Source organism: Quercus robur, chromosome 8, assembly GCF_932294415.1.
Source record: "Quercus robur chromosome 8, dhQueRobu3.1, whole genome shotgun sequence".
NCBI classification, from domain to species: domain Eukaryota; kingdom Viridiplantae; phylum Streptophyta; class Magnoliopsida; order Fagales; family Fagaceae; genus Quercus; species Quercus robur.
This window is the reverse complement of record NC_065541.1, coordinates 52774349-52788030: the sequence shown is the minus strand read 5'-3', so window position 1 is coordinate 52788030 and position 13682 is coordinate 52774349. Positions and strand designations below refer to the sequence as shown.

Genomic DNA, 13682 nt, shown 5'->3' with positions numbered 1-13682 from the left:
GTTTTTAAGAGAGAGTTTCACACATATATACATTTAGATTAGACTAAAGTATGATTTCTATCTTGTATATATAAAAAAGAAAAAAAAAAAAAGGTGTGTACATATAAAATGAAGATAAATTTCTACATGGAATAACATACTTGAGAAAACCACAACGTAACTCTTGTTTTGGTCCTCACAGCTACCCTTTTATTTATTTATTTATTTTATATATATATATATATATATAGGAAACTTGTAACTTTATCATCATGAGTAATAGCCGACTCAATCAACGATGGATTTTCTTCTATCCAAGTTACAAAATTATCACTATTGACTAGGGGTGTCCAACAGACCCGGTGACCCGCTCAACCCGGCCAACCCGCCCGATTCCGACCCACCACCACCCGATCCGACGACTCCGGCGGTCGGACGCGGGTTTCGAACTGTCAAACCCGACCCCCGGCAGGTCGGTTGGCGGTTTTGCATTTCAAAACCCGTGAAACTCGACCCGAACCGATACCTTTAACGTTTCCGGCGAAATATTACGCAACCCAAACCAATCTCCGATACCTTTAAACGTTTCCGGCGAAATATTAAGCAACCCAGACCAAATCTCCAAACCTTTAACGTTTCCGGCGAAATATTCAGCATACGAGATCAAAGACGGCGAGATCTCGACGTTATCCGACGAAATCTAGGCCAGATCTCGTCGAATCTGGCCAGATTTCGGCCAGATCTCGCCGGATTGGCCAGATTTCGGCTTCGGCGATGAAACCCGAAACCGACAAGACCCAAACCGAAAAATCCGGCTAGTCGTCCGGGTCGGTTTCGGGTCAAATTTTAATCCACCCGACTAAATCGGGTCGGTTCCGGGTTGGGCACAAACCCGACCCGGCCCGACCCGTGGACACCCCTACTATTGACTATATCTTTAGCATATTTAGCCAAAATATGTGCTAGCTTATTACCTTGACACCTCACATGGAATACTTGAGCTACTCTAAAATCCTGGAGTTGATGATATACCCAACTAAGATATTTGAGATAATCATAGGTGATGTGCATAAACTGAGAGAGCATCAGACATGATCTTGGAATCACATTCAAGGATCACTTCCCTTATACCAACATCCCAAGCAAATCAAACCCCGACCTCCATAGCTTGGGGCTCAATTTCCAAAGGTCCTCACGGTTACCTTTGTTCATAAAATTTGTCGCTATTCACATATGTGATACAAAATTGGTTTACGGTACCTAACAAGAACTGTATAGACTGTAATGGAAGAAAGGATTAACTTGACAATATTAAAGTCTAAGGATTAAATTTTTTTTTAAAGTAAATAAAAACAACAATTTACCCAAACTTAAAATGTGCGATTTTGATTTTGGTATATATATTTCTCAAACATTACATGAATTAGCAATAGATTTTGTTTATATTCACAAAGAAAGGACTGAGATTAATAAAAGAGTATTAATCATATGGATACCATATATTAAGAATAGTTAATTTTTTTTTTTTTTTTTTTGGGTATAATTCTATAGTTGAGTGCGAAAGAATTTGAATTCTAGATGTTTTCCTTAGAAACACCAACATGTGCGGATGTGCCAATTGAGCTATTAAGGTCCTTAGCAAAAATGACTATAATTTAATTATGGTGAATTGTCACTTTTATCTTTTAAGTTTCATTGTGGGTTTTAGTAAGTTTAGCTCCTAAAGTCTTTCATCATGGAATAAGAAATCTGAAATTTATTGCCCTCTTCCATCAAAAACAAATTAACATCTTCTTAACATCTTCAACTGATAATAAAAAGTTATTATCATAAAGGATCGCCATGTATTAAAACTCGTTTTCAGGACAAGCTGAAATGCTAGTACACCAGAAGTTACAAGTTACAACAAGCTCAGATCTGTACAAACTGTGCACGCCACAATTCAAATTTGTTGAAGAAATACGGTGAGATTTTATTTACACAATTGATTCACAAGCCACGTGTACTATGACAGGCTTGGCACTGCCCAAACTATTCACATTATTTCAGACCCTGCAGGATTTGTACCATTTTTTTTTTGTTTTTTTTGTGTGTTTGACATTTTGCTCGCGTGCCCAATAGCCGTTTTTAACGTAAAAGGTAGCGGCAGTGAGTACTACTAGTGAATAGCGATCCACCGAGCCTGAGCTGATCTAAAATCTAAAATCATTATTTTAATAAGACTAGAAAAATAATCCCCCCAAAGCCAAAGCCAAAGCCATTGGACTGGTAGTTTACTTTAAATCACTTTATCCAGCTTCCAGTTTTCCTCATCAAATTACCGAAAGAATCATATTTCTGATATTCGTAGCCATTATTCCAGGTAAAATTCTAAGCATTTCTCTCTCTCTCTCTCTCTCTCTCTCTCTCTCTCTCTCTCTCTCTCTATTTTAAATTCCTACTTGTTCAGTATTAGTTGCCAGTTGATCTGTTTCGAATTTTTGTAACTGAAGACTTTTTTTTTTTTGAAAAAGTCGATTCACATTCTGTTTGGTTCCTGAGAAAAACCGAAGAAAAAGGAAATTGTCAAAGATAGTTGAGCTGCCTGTTGGTACTCGAAGCTATCAATATAGATCTTGTTGCTTCTTTCATTTTCTCAAGAACCAAACGGAGCGCTAAGGTGCGAAATCACTCAAGTGTAGTATTAATAGGGTTAAGACTTAAGATCACCTATGTGCCATTACTAACTGTGACAATTTAAAAATAAAAAATAAAAAATCTCATCCAAAGTATTCTTAAGATTAGATGACAACGAAAATCAGGGGGAAAAAATAAAGATCAGTCTCAGCTCTATCAGGGGGCATAGTGTAATTTATGAAAACAAGAGGGAAGTTTCTGACTAGTTTGTAGACCTGGTGGGAGATTGCTCAAATTTGTAATGTACTGTTTGATAAGCATTAGGAAGGAGTTTTGCCTGGTTTAGAAAAAAAAAAAAAAATTGGCAAGAATAAGGAAGGCATTTCATGTTATGTCTGCTATGCTTATGAATTTAAATCACTTCAGCTTAGCCAAAATCCAAAATATTAACATTCAGGTTTTTGTTTTCTGTTTTAATATTCATTCTTAATTTCACGGTTCAAGAGCGAATGTGGGTGGTATGAACAGAATATGAGGGCTTGAGTCACTCAAATATGGCCTGATTCTTTCTGGATTTGAAATGGTGATATGGTATGCAGTGTACTACCAAAATGTCTTAAAATACAATCTCTTTCACTCTCACTAATAATATTGTCTGAGAGCAGTTATGGTCCAAGAGTGAACAAAAGAACTTGTGAATCCAGTTTTATATGTCACTTGTGGGTGCATTTGATTATTGTAGGGCCTTTAAACCTCATTCCGAATCTTGATATGCTAGCATTTAGTAATGTGACAGCTTGATTTCTCAGCAAAATATTTTGAATAAGCAACTGATTGGACTGATCATTTGCTTTGTTGGTTAAAATGTTGCACCTAAAAAGGAAAATAATGTTGCATTGGTTATGGTATTATTACTATTGTTGGTTTTAGTAATGAATTTTTGTGTCTCTTAATATCTAGTTTTGAGCTGGAAGAAATGTTGATGGGTCATACGGATGGTCTATCAGAACGGAGGTCATCAAAGGATCATCTACTTAGTGATCCTGAATCCGAGTTATATGTAGATGAAGCTGCAGATTGTTCTGAACAGATACTGTACTTTGCTTCCTTTGAAGAACTTGCAAGAAATAGTGTTAAGTATGACACTGTTATATGGCTTTCTATATCACTGATGCTGGTCTTAGCTTGGGGAGTGGGCATCATTATGCTGCTATATCTGCCCATTAGGAGATACGTGCTTCAGAAGGATATTTCCTCACGCAAACTGTATGTTACACCTAGTGAGATAGTCTACAAGGTATGTGAATTGTTTGGATTGTTCTCTCGTTATTTTTTAAAGAAAAAATTAGTGTAGATGTAATTTTTTCATTTCTCTCTATGAAGGTCTCGAGGCCTTCTTATATACCTTTTCGGGGCACTGTGACAATCGAGAAGCATGTTCCACTTTCCATGGTAATTGATATCATTATTGAACAAGGTACCAGTGCAAGCCTTTTCAGATGCTTCTGTAATATGATTACTAAAATAACGATTTCAGATCACATTCATATACTGTTCTTCTCTGTTAATATTGATTCTGTACCCATGAAGAGTTTCTGATAGGATAGGTACTTAAGGAGAGAGAGAGAGAGAGAGAGAGAGAGAGAGATTTACTAACCCATTCTCTAATTTTCTTCCTTTAAAAAAATTGCATTTTCATCATTGGCATCTGCATAAATATCTTGATTATATGAGCTCATATGGATTTGGTTCTTTTGTCTGTTGGGTGCGCAATATATATTTTCTATAACAAATGCTTCATTTAGAAAGAGGTTTATGGTGTTTTAACATTCTATTCTCAATAGGTTGCTTGCAATCAGTATATGGAATCCATACCTTTAGAGTTGAAAGTATAGCCCAGGGAAAAGCTGCACCTGTGGATGAACTACAGGTTCAAGGGGTTTCTAATCCTGGACTTCTGAGAAAGGTAGTTTAAGATTTTTCTTCTTCTTCTAGTTTGTTATCCATTGGACTACTGCTAGTCTATTCTTCACATTCACTGTTTCATGGGTTGCAGATGTTTAGTATCACATTATTAAAAAGGGCACAGTTAATAGATAAAAAACTTAAATGAATTGCATGTCTTGCAGGTCATTGTAACAGAAGCTTCAAAGGTTATACAAGATGTTGGTAGAGGTTGGAAGCCTATGGTTCTAACCGTTGAAGGGGAAAACATGGGTCGTATGGGTTCTTTGTCTGAGGGACCAGCTGTTTTGAGATCTCCATCCAAAAATTGGAAGGTAATTATTAAACTCTTGAAGATCATAGATTCATCATTTTCATTTTTCCTCACTTTTTAAAATCGCTTGGAGGTAAAATCAACATCCAATCCCCCCCCCCCCTTCTTCAGAGAAGGCAAAAGAAAAGAAACTTAAGGCATTTCAACTCAATAATTCTTGGCCTGATGACTGCAGTGCTACCAAAACTCTTAACACTCTTGAATGCTACAAATAATGCTTGTAACAGCACAACTGCTTTAAAATTTTATTGGACTAGCATGATACTCAGGTTTTGGTCGGTTCATAATCAACGTCAGCCTGAGCTGATTTAAATTGGTTGAAATCACCTTGCAAGATGGGGGGCATGAAGCTTTATAAGGTCTCTCAGAGAAGCTCATTTTCATTATTAGTTCTTTTCCTTCTCCCATGTTGGTTGGAGAATGGAGCTATCATGGTTGATCCCTGAATGTGTGCTTTGGTAGTTGCGATTATATATGATGTATGACAAATTGGAGAATTTGTCTACAATGCTTGTGGTGGGTTAAGGTTTAGGAGGATTTATGGATCTAGGTTTAAAATTTTTTGCAAGGGTTAGGATTAGGGTTCAAGAATAAATAGTGTTTGTAGAGAAGAGAAAGATTTGTTATGGGGTTGAAAAGAGGTAAGAAGAAACGGAAACCAAATCTGCCCACAAACTGTGAATTGTGTGCATGAACAGTAGTGCAAACCATGCGCAAGAGAGAGAGAGAGAGAGAGAGAGAGAGAGAGGGACGAATAATAAGGCCAACATGTTTCAATACTCAAAACAAATACCAACTTATCCAAAAAAGAATCAAAACAAAATCAACTCCTTTTATTCTTTTAAGTACATTGAACACAAATATAAATAGTCTTTCTTGTATTAGTAAAATATTAGGACTCTTAGTTTGACTAGTAAACTAAAAAAAAAAAAAAAAAAATTATGACATGTAACTTCACCAAGGTAGGGCCCTTTGGACCCATCGTGGGGAGTAAACCAAGGATACACAATTCCACTCGCCAAAAACGTGTATTAGGTAATCCAGGAGAACTCCAAATAGTAGTAAACGAAAAACATAATAAGATAATAATAACAACTAATCTAGACCCAAAGTAAGAAAACCTAAGATACTTAGGATCTAATAAGTTATTCTAGGCTCAACAAAATTATCAAAATATTCTTTAGTCTACAAAATTGTTGAAATTAAAGTTTTACACCTAAATACAAAATTGGCCATAACTGTTAAATAAAAACCCAAATTAAAAGAAGGTTTTAACCCTAGGATACATCTGAACTTTTTAAAACCCATGACTTTTACTACAATTGGACTTCACATGTGGGTCCAATAAAATAAATCTTGAATAAACTAATTTGCAAAGTAGCCACAAATTAATTTTCCATGGTTACATCAAGATTGGTGCAGAAGCAGAACCGATGTTTATGGTAAAAGAGTCTGGTATTTAGTGCTTGAGGATCTGAGGAAGCAGTCTTTAATCCTATATGAGGGTTTTCATGCAATTTCCTTGCTCATATGGTGGACATTTGAAAATTTTGTTTCTAGTCAGCTATTATGTTCTAAAGATTTAGTAGCACAGGATCTGTTTATTCTACATTATATGATCATATTGAGGTGTTTCACTCTTTTATCAACTTCATAGAAATTTCAGTGGCGATGGGTGAGAGTTCTTGGCTTATTCCCTCTTGGATTCTTTGAATCGTAGTATGCATGCTGGTTGGGGTGTCCCATAAACATCCTGTTCCATATCTGACTTCTGAGACATGTCTGAAGTCTCAATAGTAATGAATAGGGAGTGATTGGTTTGAGTCCAGGAGATTAGAACTAACCTTCTGAACTAGGGAAGGTTAGTTTCAAATCAGAAATGCTACACATGAGAAAAGGGGTGTGGTAAGAATGGTTTTAAAAGAAAATTTCATGCAAGCTTTTGGAATGTTTGTTTCTGGGCTGAGTTTGTGTTTCATTCGGTCTATAGATGTGGACTTAGTTTGTAGTCGCTGAATCAAAGAAAAGATAAGACTGGCAGTTTTGAAAGTAGAAAATTTTCCCCTATCTTTGGTTCCTGAGAAACGAATGTATTGAGTGTAGCTGTGCTCATATATTTGGTTGGCATTTAATATATATTATTAAATTGCTTGGAGACCAAATAACAGAAAATGTAAAACAAGAATCATATCAGTACCTTATTCTAGTTTCTCAGTAACTTGTCGAATTTGTGACTTCTTGGTAGCTTGAGTGATTTTTCAAAAAGGTTTTGTCTAAAGAAAAAAAATGATAAAACAAAACAAGAGAGGTTATTCGTTGGTATGCTGGTGTTGTCTGTGCTGTTGTAGTGGAGAGATAGTTTATCTTTTTTTTTTTTTCATTGTTCTGTTGTGTGGGAGTTGTCGAGTTTTGTTTTCAATTCTTTTGGAATTGATTGGGTATTACTAGGAAAGGTCATTGATCTTCTATCTGGCTAGAGGAATTGGGTCTGTAAGCAGTCTTCAAATATCTGGAATATCGTCCCCTTATATTTGATGTGGATATTATGGAGAGAATGTGATTGGTATATTTTTGAGGATGTGAAGCATACTGGTACCCAAGTGCTAGATTTGTTTAGTAGATCTTTGCTGGATTGGTCCCGTGCCATAGCTGAATTCAAAGAGTCTCTAAGCTTGTGTACATAATTTTTGATTCTTTGTAATTCTTTTGGCTTCTCCTTGTTCATCTTGTTCATGGAGTGGTCTTTTTTGATAAAAGCATATTATTAGTTATCAAAAAAAAAATAATAATAATAATCTATGGGTCGAAGCTAGATATTTTTTACTTGAAGGAGTTGGAACACACGTACATGCACATAAAAGTCAATTCTTGCAATTGAAAGTCAATTGCAGCTATAAATATATAAAATCTGAAAACTCTTATTTTCTGGGGGCCACTAGGACAGCCTGAAAGTCCATTATAGCTATAAATCTATAAAATCTAAAAACTCTTTCTTTTGAGGTGGGAGGAGAGGGATGGACTAGCTCAAATTTTTGAGGAGCCAACTCTTAGATTTGTTGGCCTAACCCTAAGCATCAAAATGGTTCTGCCTCTATTCAGCTGAATCTGCAAGGTAATGGTTAAATTACCTTGTTTTTTTATCTTTCTTCTCTATCAGTCATCAATTAAAATAGAAGCACACTAATATCACATCGCCATACTGTTGCTTGTTTGTGGGTTTTTTCATTCTTTTATTTCTTCTAATTTTTCTGTCAAGAATGCTATATTGAAGATACTATTTTCTATCCACTGAGTTTTTTGTTTTTATGCAGATTCATGCATTCTAGAAAACTACACTTTATGCCACTAACCAAAAAAAAAACACTTTTTCAGATGACAGCTTCACCACGCCATGCCTCAATGGAACGCAGAGGCATACTTACTGGGGAACTGCTGCTAAATAAACTTGAAGAAGTCAATAAATCAGTAAAGGTAAAATACCTTTCCTTGTTTTCTTCATGGTGTATGGAGTTTATAAAAACAAATGGATTTTTCATGGTAAAAGTTAACAGACATTGGTTTAGGAAATTTTTAGAAATTTTTTATGGGAATAGAAAAAAGTAACTAAATTTTGTGACAACTTTTTATATTTCCCATGAAAATAGTATTAAAACTTTCTTAAAACGGTCCATTACCAAATGCCCTAAGGGCACCCAACCGGAACCTTTTTATTTATGACAAAAAATCGTCCAACCCCCCTTTCTCCGTTCAAGTCACTTTGCGCTTTCTTTCTGCATAATGGGGACAAGTTTTGGAACTCTGAAAAAGGCCTTAAATCAAATGTGAACTTACGTTAAGATGCATTCCAAAGGGATAATCTATGATGGGATGCTACCTCATAATAAATTATCAATCTTGAATGTATGGTGCTCAACTATATGTTATCCCCATTTTAAATCCCATACAGAAGAAAAATGTCACCATTTCATCTTGTTTGCAGACACAAACTTCCATCTTTTGGAACATTGTGCACAAGCAATCTCTCTAATTTGTCCAAGTTCAGTAACTGTTTAGATATATATATATATATACTGGGGGTCTTAAAAGTCACTCTCTGTCTCTGTCTCTGTCTCTATATATATATACACACTTTTTTTTTCCCGCTTTGAATAATTCTTTGTTGGTTTACATAATTCCCAGCATATACTTACATCATCTTTCTTAACTCCATGACCAGAAAATCGAGTTGCTTATAGAGAAGTCTCATGCCTCCCCTTAAGGCCGTTGAATTGTCAAGTATCCTTACTTTGCAAATCCCAAATTTTGGCAATCAGCAAACTGGAGAAGGAAGTGAATCTCGTTAGCTGTTACTTCATCTGTAACTACAAGCTTAGGGATATGGTAAATTATTATCAGATAATCACCAATCCAGTTGTGTCATTTCTTACCATGTGTATAGATTTACAATAGGAATTCTAAGCAAGATTTTTGTTTTGAACCTCAGCCATTGAGCTTTTACTTTCCTGAACAATTTTTTTGGTTACTGTTTGGTTTTGTTATTTGGGTTTAATATTGCAGAGATAATTCATATGATTCTCATCTGATATCTAACTTTCCCTTCCAACTTCCAAGTGCATCAATCAATTCTCTAGCCGCTGGAATGATGGATCTGGTCTGAAAAATCCCAACAGGAAATTAAGTTAAGACTGCGCTAGGTTGAAGTCCTTACAACTTACAAGTCTAAATCCAAACACAAAGTGGAAAGAATATGACAATTTCTTTAGAACAAAAAAAAAATTCTAAAAACTTGCTCATGAGGTAATTTACTTATTTTCATGCCAGACTGATTGATTGTAAACAAAATCTTCGTATGGCTGATTACTTGGGCTTATGGAATGGGATGTTGGTGTTAGGATTGAAGCTTGATTTGATCATTGAGGAGATTACCCTTTGAGAGTGGTATACGCAACTACGTAACTAAAGGTAGCAACTTTAATTCCTAATTCAGCCTCCTCCAGTAGGTACAAGACCAAAACTTTCAATGAGTTTCAAAGAACTAAATCAACTCTAATTATGGGTTTCAATTAGCTTAATCGGTAATTGTACAAGAGATCTTAAGTTCAATTTCCGCTCCCTAAAAATTGATTAAAGAGTGAACAATATAGATTGAAACTGTTTTACTCAAATGTGCTTCTTAGATACCTTAATTCCCTATTTTATTTTATTTTTGAGTGCTCTATATTCCTTAATTCAGAAGTGACAAGATTGGTCCCAAGCCATTATGGCCATGGGATATGAGGACTTCTGGGTAGCGAACAATATAGGTTCCCTATTTTATTTTATTTTTGAATGCTCTATATACCTTAATTCAGAAGGAACAGGATTGGTTCCGAGCCATTATGGCCATGGACTTCTGGGTTCTTATGTTGCTTGTTATAAGAGAGAAAGAAAGCCATTGTCAACTGAATTAGACAATACAAAAAGTCAATAAGTTGCAACTATGGTAGTCAGCTTCACATAGACAGCCAGAACAACAGTGCCAGCAGTTATATATAATCTGCTCAGAAACATGAATATAATCTCATAGATCTTTTAAGATCTCTGAAGTCTGACATGTGATAGTTTCATGATTCATCACAGCAACTCAAAACCAAAACAAACCAAACCAAACCAATATCAAACACACCAAATTATCTGTCTTGAAGTATTTCATAAAGGTCCCAATTTGATTCCTTAAAAACCATGTGCTTATCACAAAGGTTAGGGTTTAAAACAATAATAGAAGCACTAAAAATCTAAAACGTAAAAACATATATCAGAAATAAGAAGGTTCTTGTAGAGAGATCAGAGAGTGTGTGCTAAATGGGTTTGTCGGTCATGGTTAATCAGAAACATGGACCAATATTTTTCTCATCATATCTCGTAATTGATCCACCAATTCTGAACCAAAAAAAAAAAAAAAAAAAATATTAAAAAGAAAAGAGAAAGTGAGTGGAACGAAAAGAAATCATCAGAGACTTAAATACAAGTAATCACGAAATTAATCGATCATTTTGTTGCAGTTATTTCTATCCTCATCTGATTTCACTTCGTTCCCATGACCCAATAAACGTAATCAGTATAACACTATTATTCACAATTATCAGTATATCTACCAAAACCCTAAATGTGAGAGAGTGAGAGAGAGAGAGAGATGTTGGAGAGGACTGTTGAGGTTTAGAGCTAATTTATATATAGGCGCTGCTGAGAGCGAGGGGGTTTGCCTAGATCGAGATATAGTATTATAGTCATAGTTAAATTTACACTGTTGGATTAAACTGGGCTTTAATAGTTTGCATTAGTGCAGGTTTGGACTTCCAACTTTTCGTTTTATGTTCAGACCATCCCATTTGGGTCAACCTGGCCCATAAAAAGCCTCTAAATCTAGTTCTCTTATAGGGTGAAAGCCCTTTATGTTATAAAAAAAAATAAAAAATGACAAAACTTAAATACAGTACCTTAGACATTGTCTCTTAATTTTCCTCTTAAAATTCAGTCATGTGATTTTTTTCTTATGGAATAAAAGTTTATTTTAAAGTAAATATGACAATGGAGTGGAGTTGGATCATAGGTCCTTATTTCCCTCCTCGTCCTCTCTCTTCGGGATGAAAGAAGAGAGGTTGGGTCTTGGGTGGGTTTGAATGTATTTTACTAATCTTAATGAGATGGCTCCAACATTGATGAGTATAAATTTTCTTCCAATGTTGTTTTTGGTTGAGAAATCCATTACCCATTAGGGCTATGTAAAAAAGGCACCTAACCTACCAACCTGCACCGACCTAACCCAACCCAACCCAACTCATGCGGGTTGGCTTGGGTGAGTTAGATAGCTAATTTAGCAAGTTGAGTTGAATAACGGGATGAGATATTTCTAATCTGCCATAACCCAACCCGCGCGCACACACACACTTTGTCATGTTGCAAAAATCTACCTCATATATGCTCCCACTTTATTTCTCTCATCTCTTTCTCTTTCTTTTTATTTTTTCATTTTCACATTTCTCTTCCCTAATAAACTCTAGCCGCATTCTCTAATATTTTGTTATTATTTTTTCTCTTTGTACATGTCTAATTTCAAATTTTGAGAAGTTTTCTTTTCTGTATAATAAAATTTCAATCATTCTAATAAAAAAATAATGTAGTATTTGTAATTATTTTTAATAAAAATGACAAATTTTTCTTTCCTTTTTTTATTAGAGGGAGCAAACTATTATCCAGTTTAATTGAAATAATTTCATTTAGTCTCTCTAAAAAAAATTCAAGTCAATTGAATTTGCCAACCGGCTCAACCAGCCAAGTTGAAATTGTTAGGATTTTCAACTGACCCACTAGATTTATAGATTGGTGGGTCGGCGACAGATTGGAATTTTTCCAACTTGTCATTGGTAGGTTGGTTATAAATATTGCCCTCCACCCACCCATCCCAACCCATGCACACCCCTACTACCCATACTAGAATATTTATAAGTTTTCATTTCCTGATCACTTGTGAAACATGTGGTTTTGTTAATTTGTAGTACATATTTCTTGTAGCTTACACTTTAAAATTTTGGTTCAATTTATTTATTTATTTTAAATTTTTTGTTGCTTGTTCATTGTCTCCTATTGTGGCAGGTTAAATGAAGAGTAATTTGTATTATTGAATTTAGATTCAACTGGTAACATGTTTACGATAATAATTAAACAATCTCTCCCCCTTTATTTTGTGTGTGTCATGATTTAGGGATTTGAGATCCAAATTTAGTATCTTAGATTTTTTTTTTAGAATACTAAGTATTAACACACACACACACAGGGAGAGAGGAGAAAGTTTTTTAAAGAAACTTAAAGTGGTGTATATATCTTAAATTTAGATGGACTAAGATTTTTTTGTTTGCTACTTTTTTTAATAGATACGATAGTATTTTAAATTTATGGCATATGTTCCATATCAATTACTCTTTATTATTAGGTCAAGAGACACCAATTAGTGTTTTGTGTGGGTGGGAATTGAATTTAGATCTTTTATACAATAACAAAAGACTTAACTTTTTTTTAATAAAAATAAAGGCAATGTGGTAATTCACTATTAGTCATGCTCATATTTTTCATCCACTAATTAACTGTAGGGATTGTTTTAATATAATATCAAAAGGTTATGGACTATTAAATATCAAATTGATACATGATGTAATTGTAGTTGTACTCTGATTATGTAATGTATTATAAACTCGGCTTAAAACACTATTATTATTTTCATGTGTGTTTTAATAAGTAATACTGTTTACTAAAAAAAAAAAAAAATTGATACATGATGTAGACATTAAGAACCAAAATAGTAATTTATTTTACCCTTTATGGGCTAGATTCTAAAATAATAATAATAAACCGAATATATATGGGCTTAAAAAAATAAAATAAAAATAAACATATTTGGGCTTAAAAAAAAAAAACCTGAATAGATATGTTGTTGTTTTTTCTAAAGCAAAATTCAAAAAAGCCCAAATCCAAACTTTAAATGGGCTTTAAATATATGCATCTTCTTTTAATCTTTATTTTTTTTTCAACCACAAAATTAAGAAAAACCCAAATCCAAAATTGGAATTGACAGTTATCCACTTTGGTAGTTGATACCCAACTAACCCAACCTCTCAGTTTCTCCTTAGCCAATTGCCAGTTTGCCGCCTATAATTCTGTTCCCCATTTTCCCAAACCCATTGTGCCATTTCCTTACTTTCAGTCAATGTGAGAAATTCTGGCAGTGACAGGCCTCTAACTGACACTGGCAACAGAAGTTTCCCAAACCAAAATA

General features: G+C 34.6%; 1 protein-coding gene and 2 non-coding genes across 3 annotated transcripts; 1 reads left to right on the top strand and 2 right to left on the bottom strand.

The window, feature by feature from the left end:
• Positions 1-2173: 2173 nt before the first annotated feature.
• Positions 2174-9451, top strand: LOC126696981 (uncharacterized). Its single transcript, XM_050393767.1, has 7 exons — positions 2174-2341; positions 3556-3892; positions 3979-4072; positions 4440-4561; positions 4725-4874; positions 8246-8344; positions 9090-9451. The coding sequence occupies exons 2-7, from the start codon at positions 3572-3574 to the stop codon at positions 9129-9131; spliced, it is 828 nt and encodes a 275-aa protein (XP_050249724.1). The 5' UTR covers positions 2174-2341; positions 3556-3571; the 3' UTR covers positions 9132-9451.
• Positions 9452-10406: 955 nt separating this feature from the next.
• Positions 10407-10498, bottom strand: LOC126698017 (small nucleolar RNA R64/Z200 family). Its single transcript, XR_007646378.1, has one exon. It is a non-coding gene; the product is annotated as a small nucleolar RNA R64/Z200 family (small nucleolar RNA).
• A 359-nt stretch (positions 10499-10857) lies between these two features.
• LOC126698012 (small nucleolar RNA Z199) lies at positions 10858-10937 on the bottom strand. Its single transcript, XR_007646374.1, has one exon. It is a non-coding gene; the product is annotated as a small nucleolar RNA Z199 (small nucleolar RNA).
• Positions 10938-13682: the final 2745 nt, after the last annotated feature.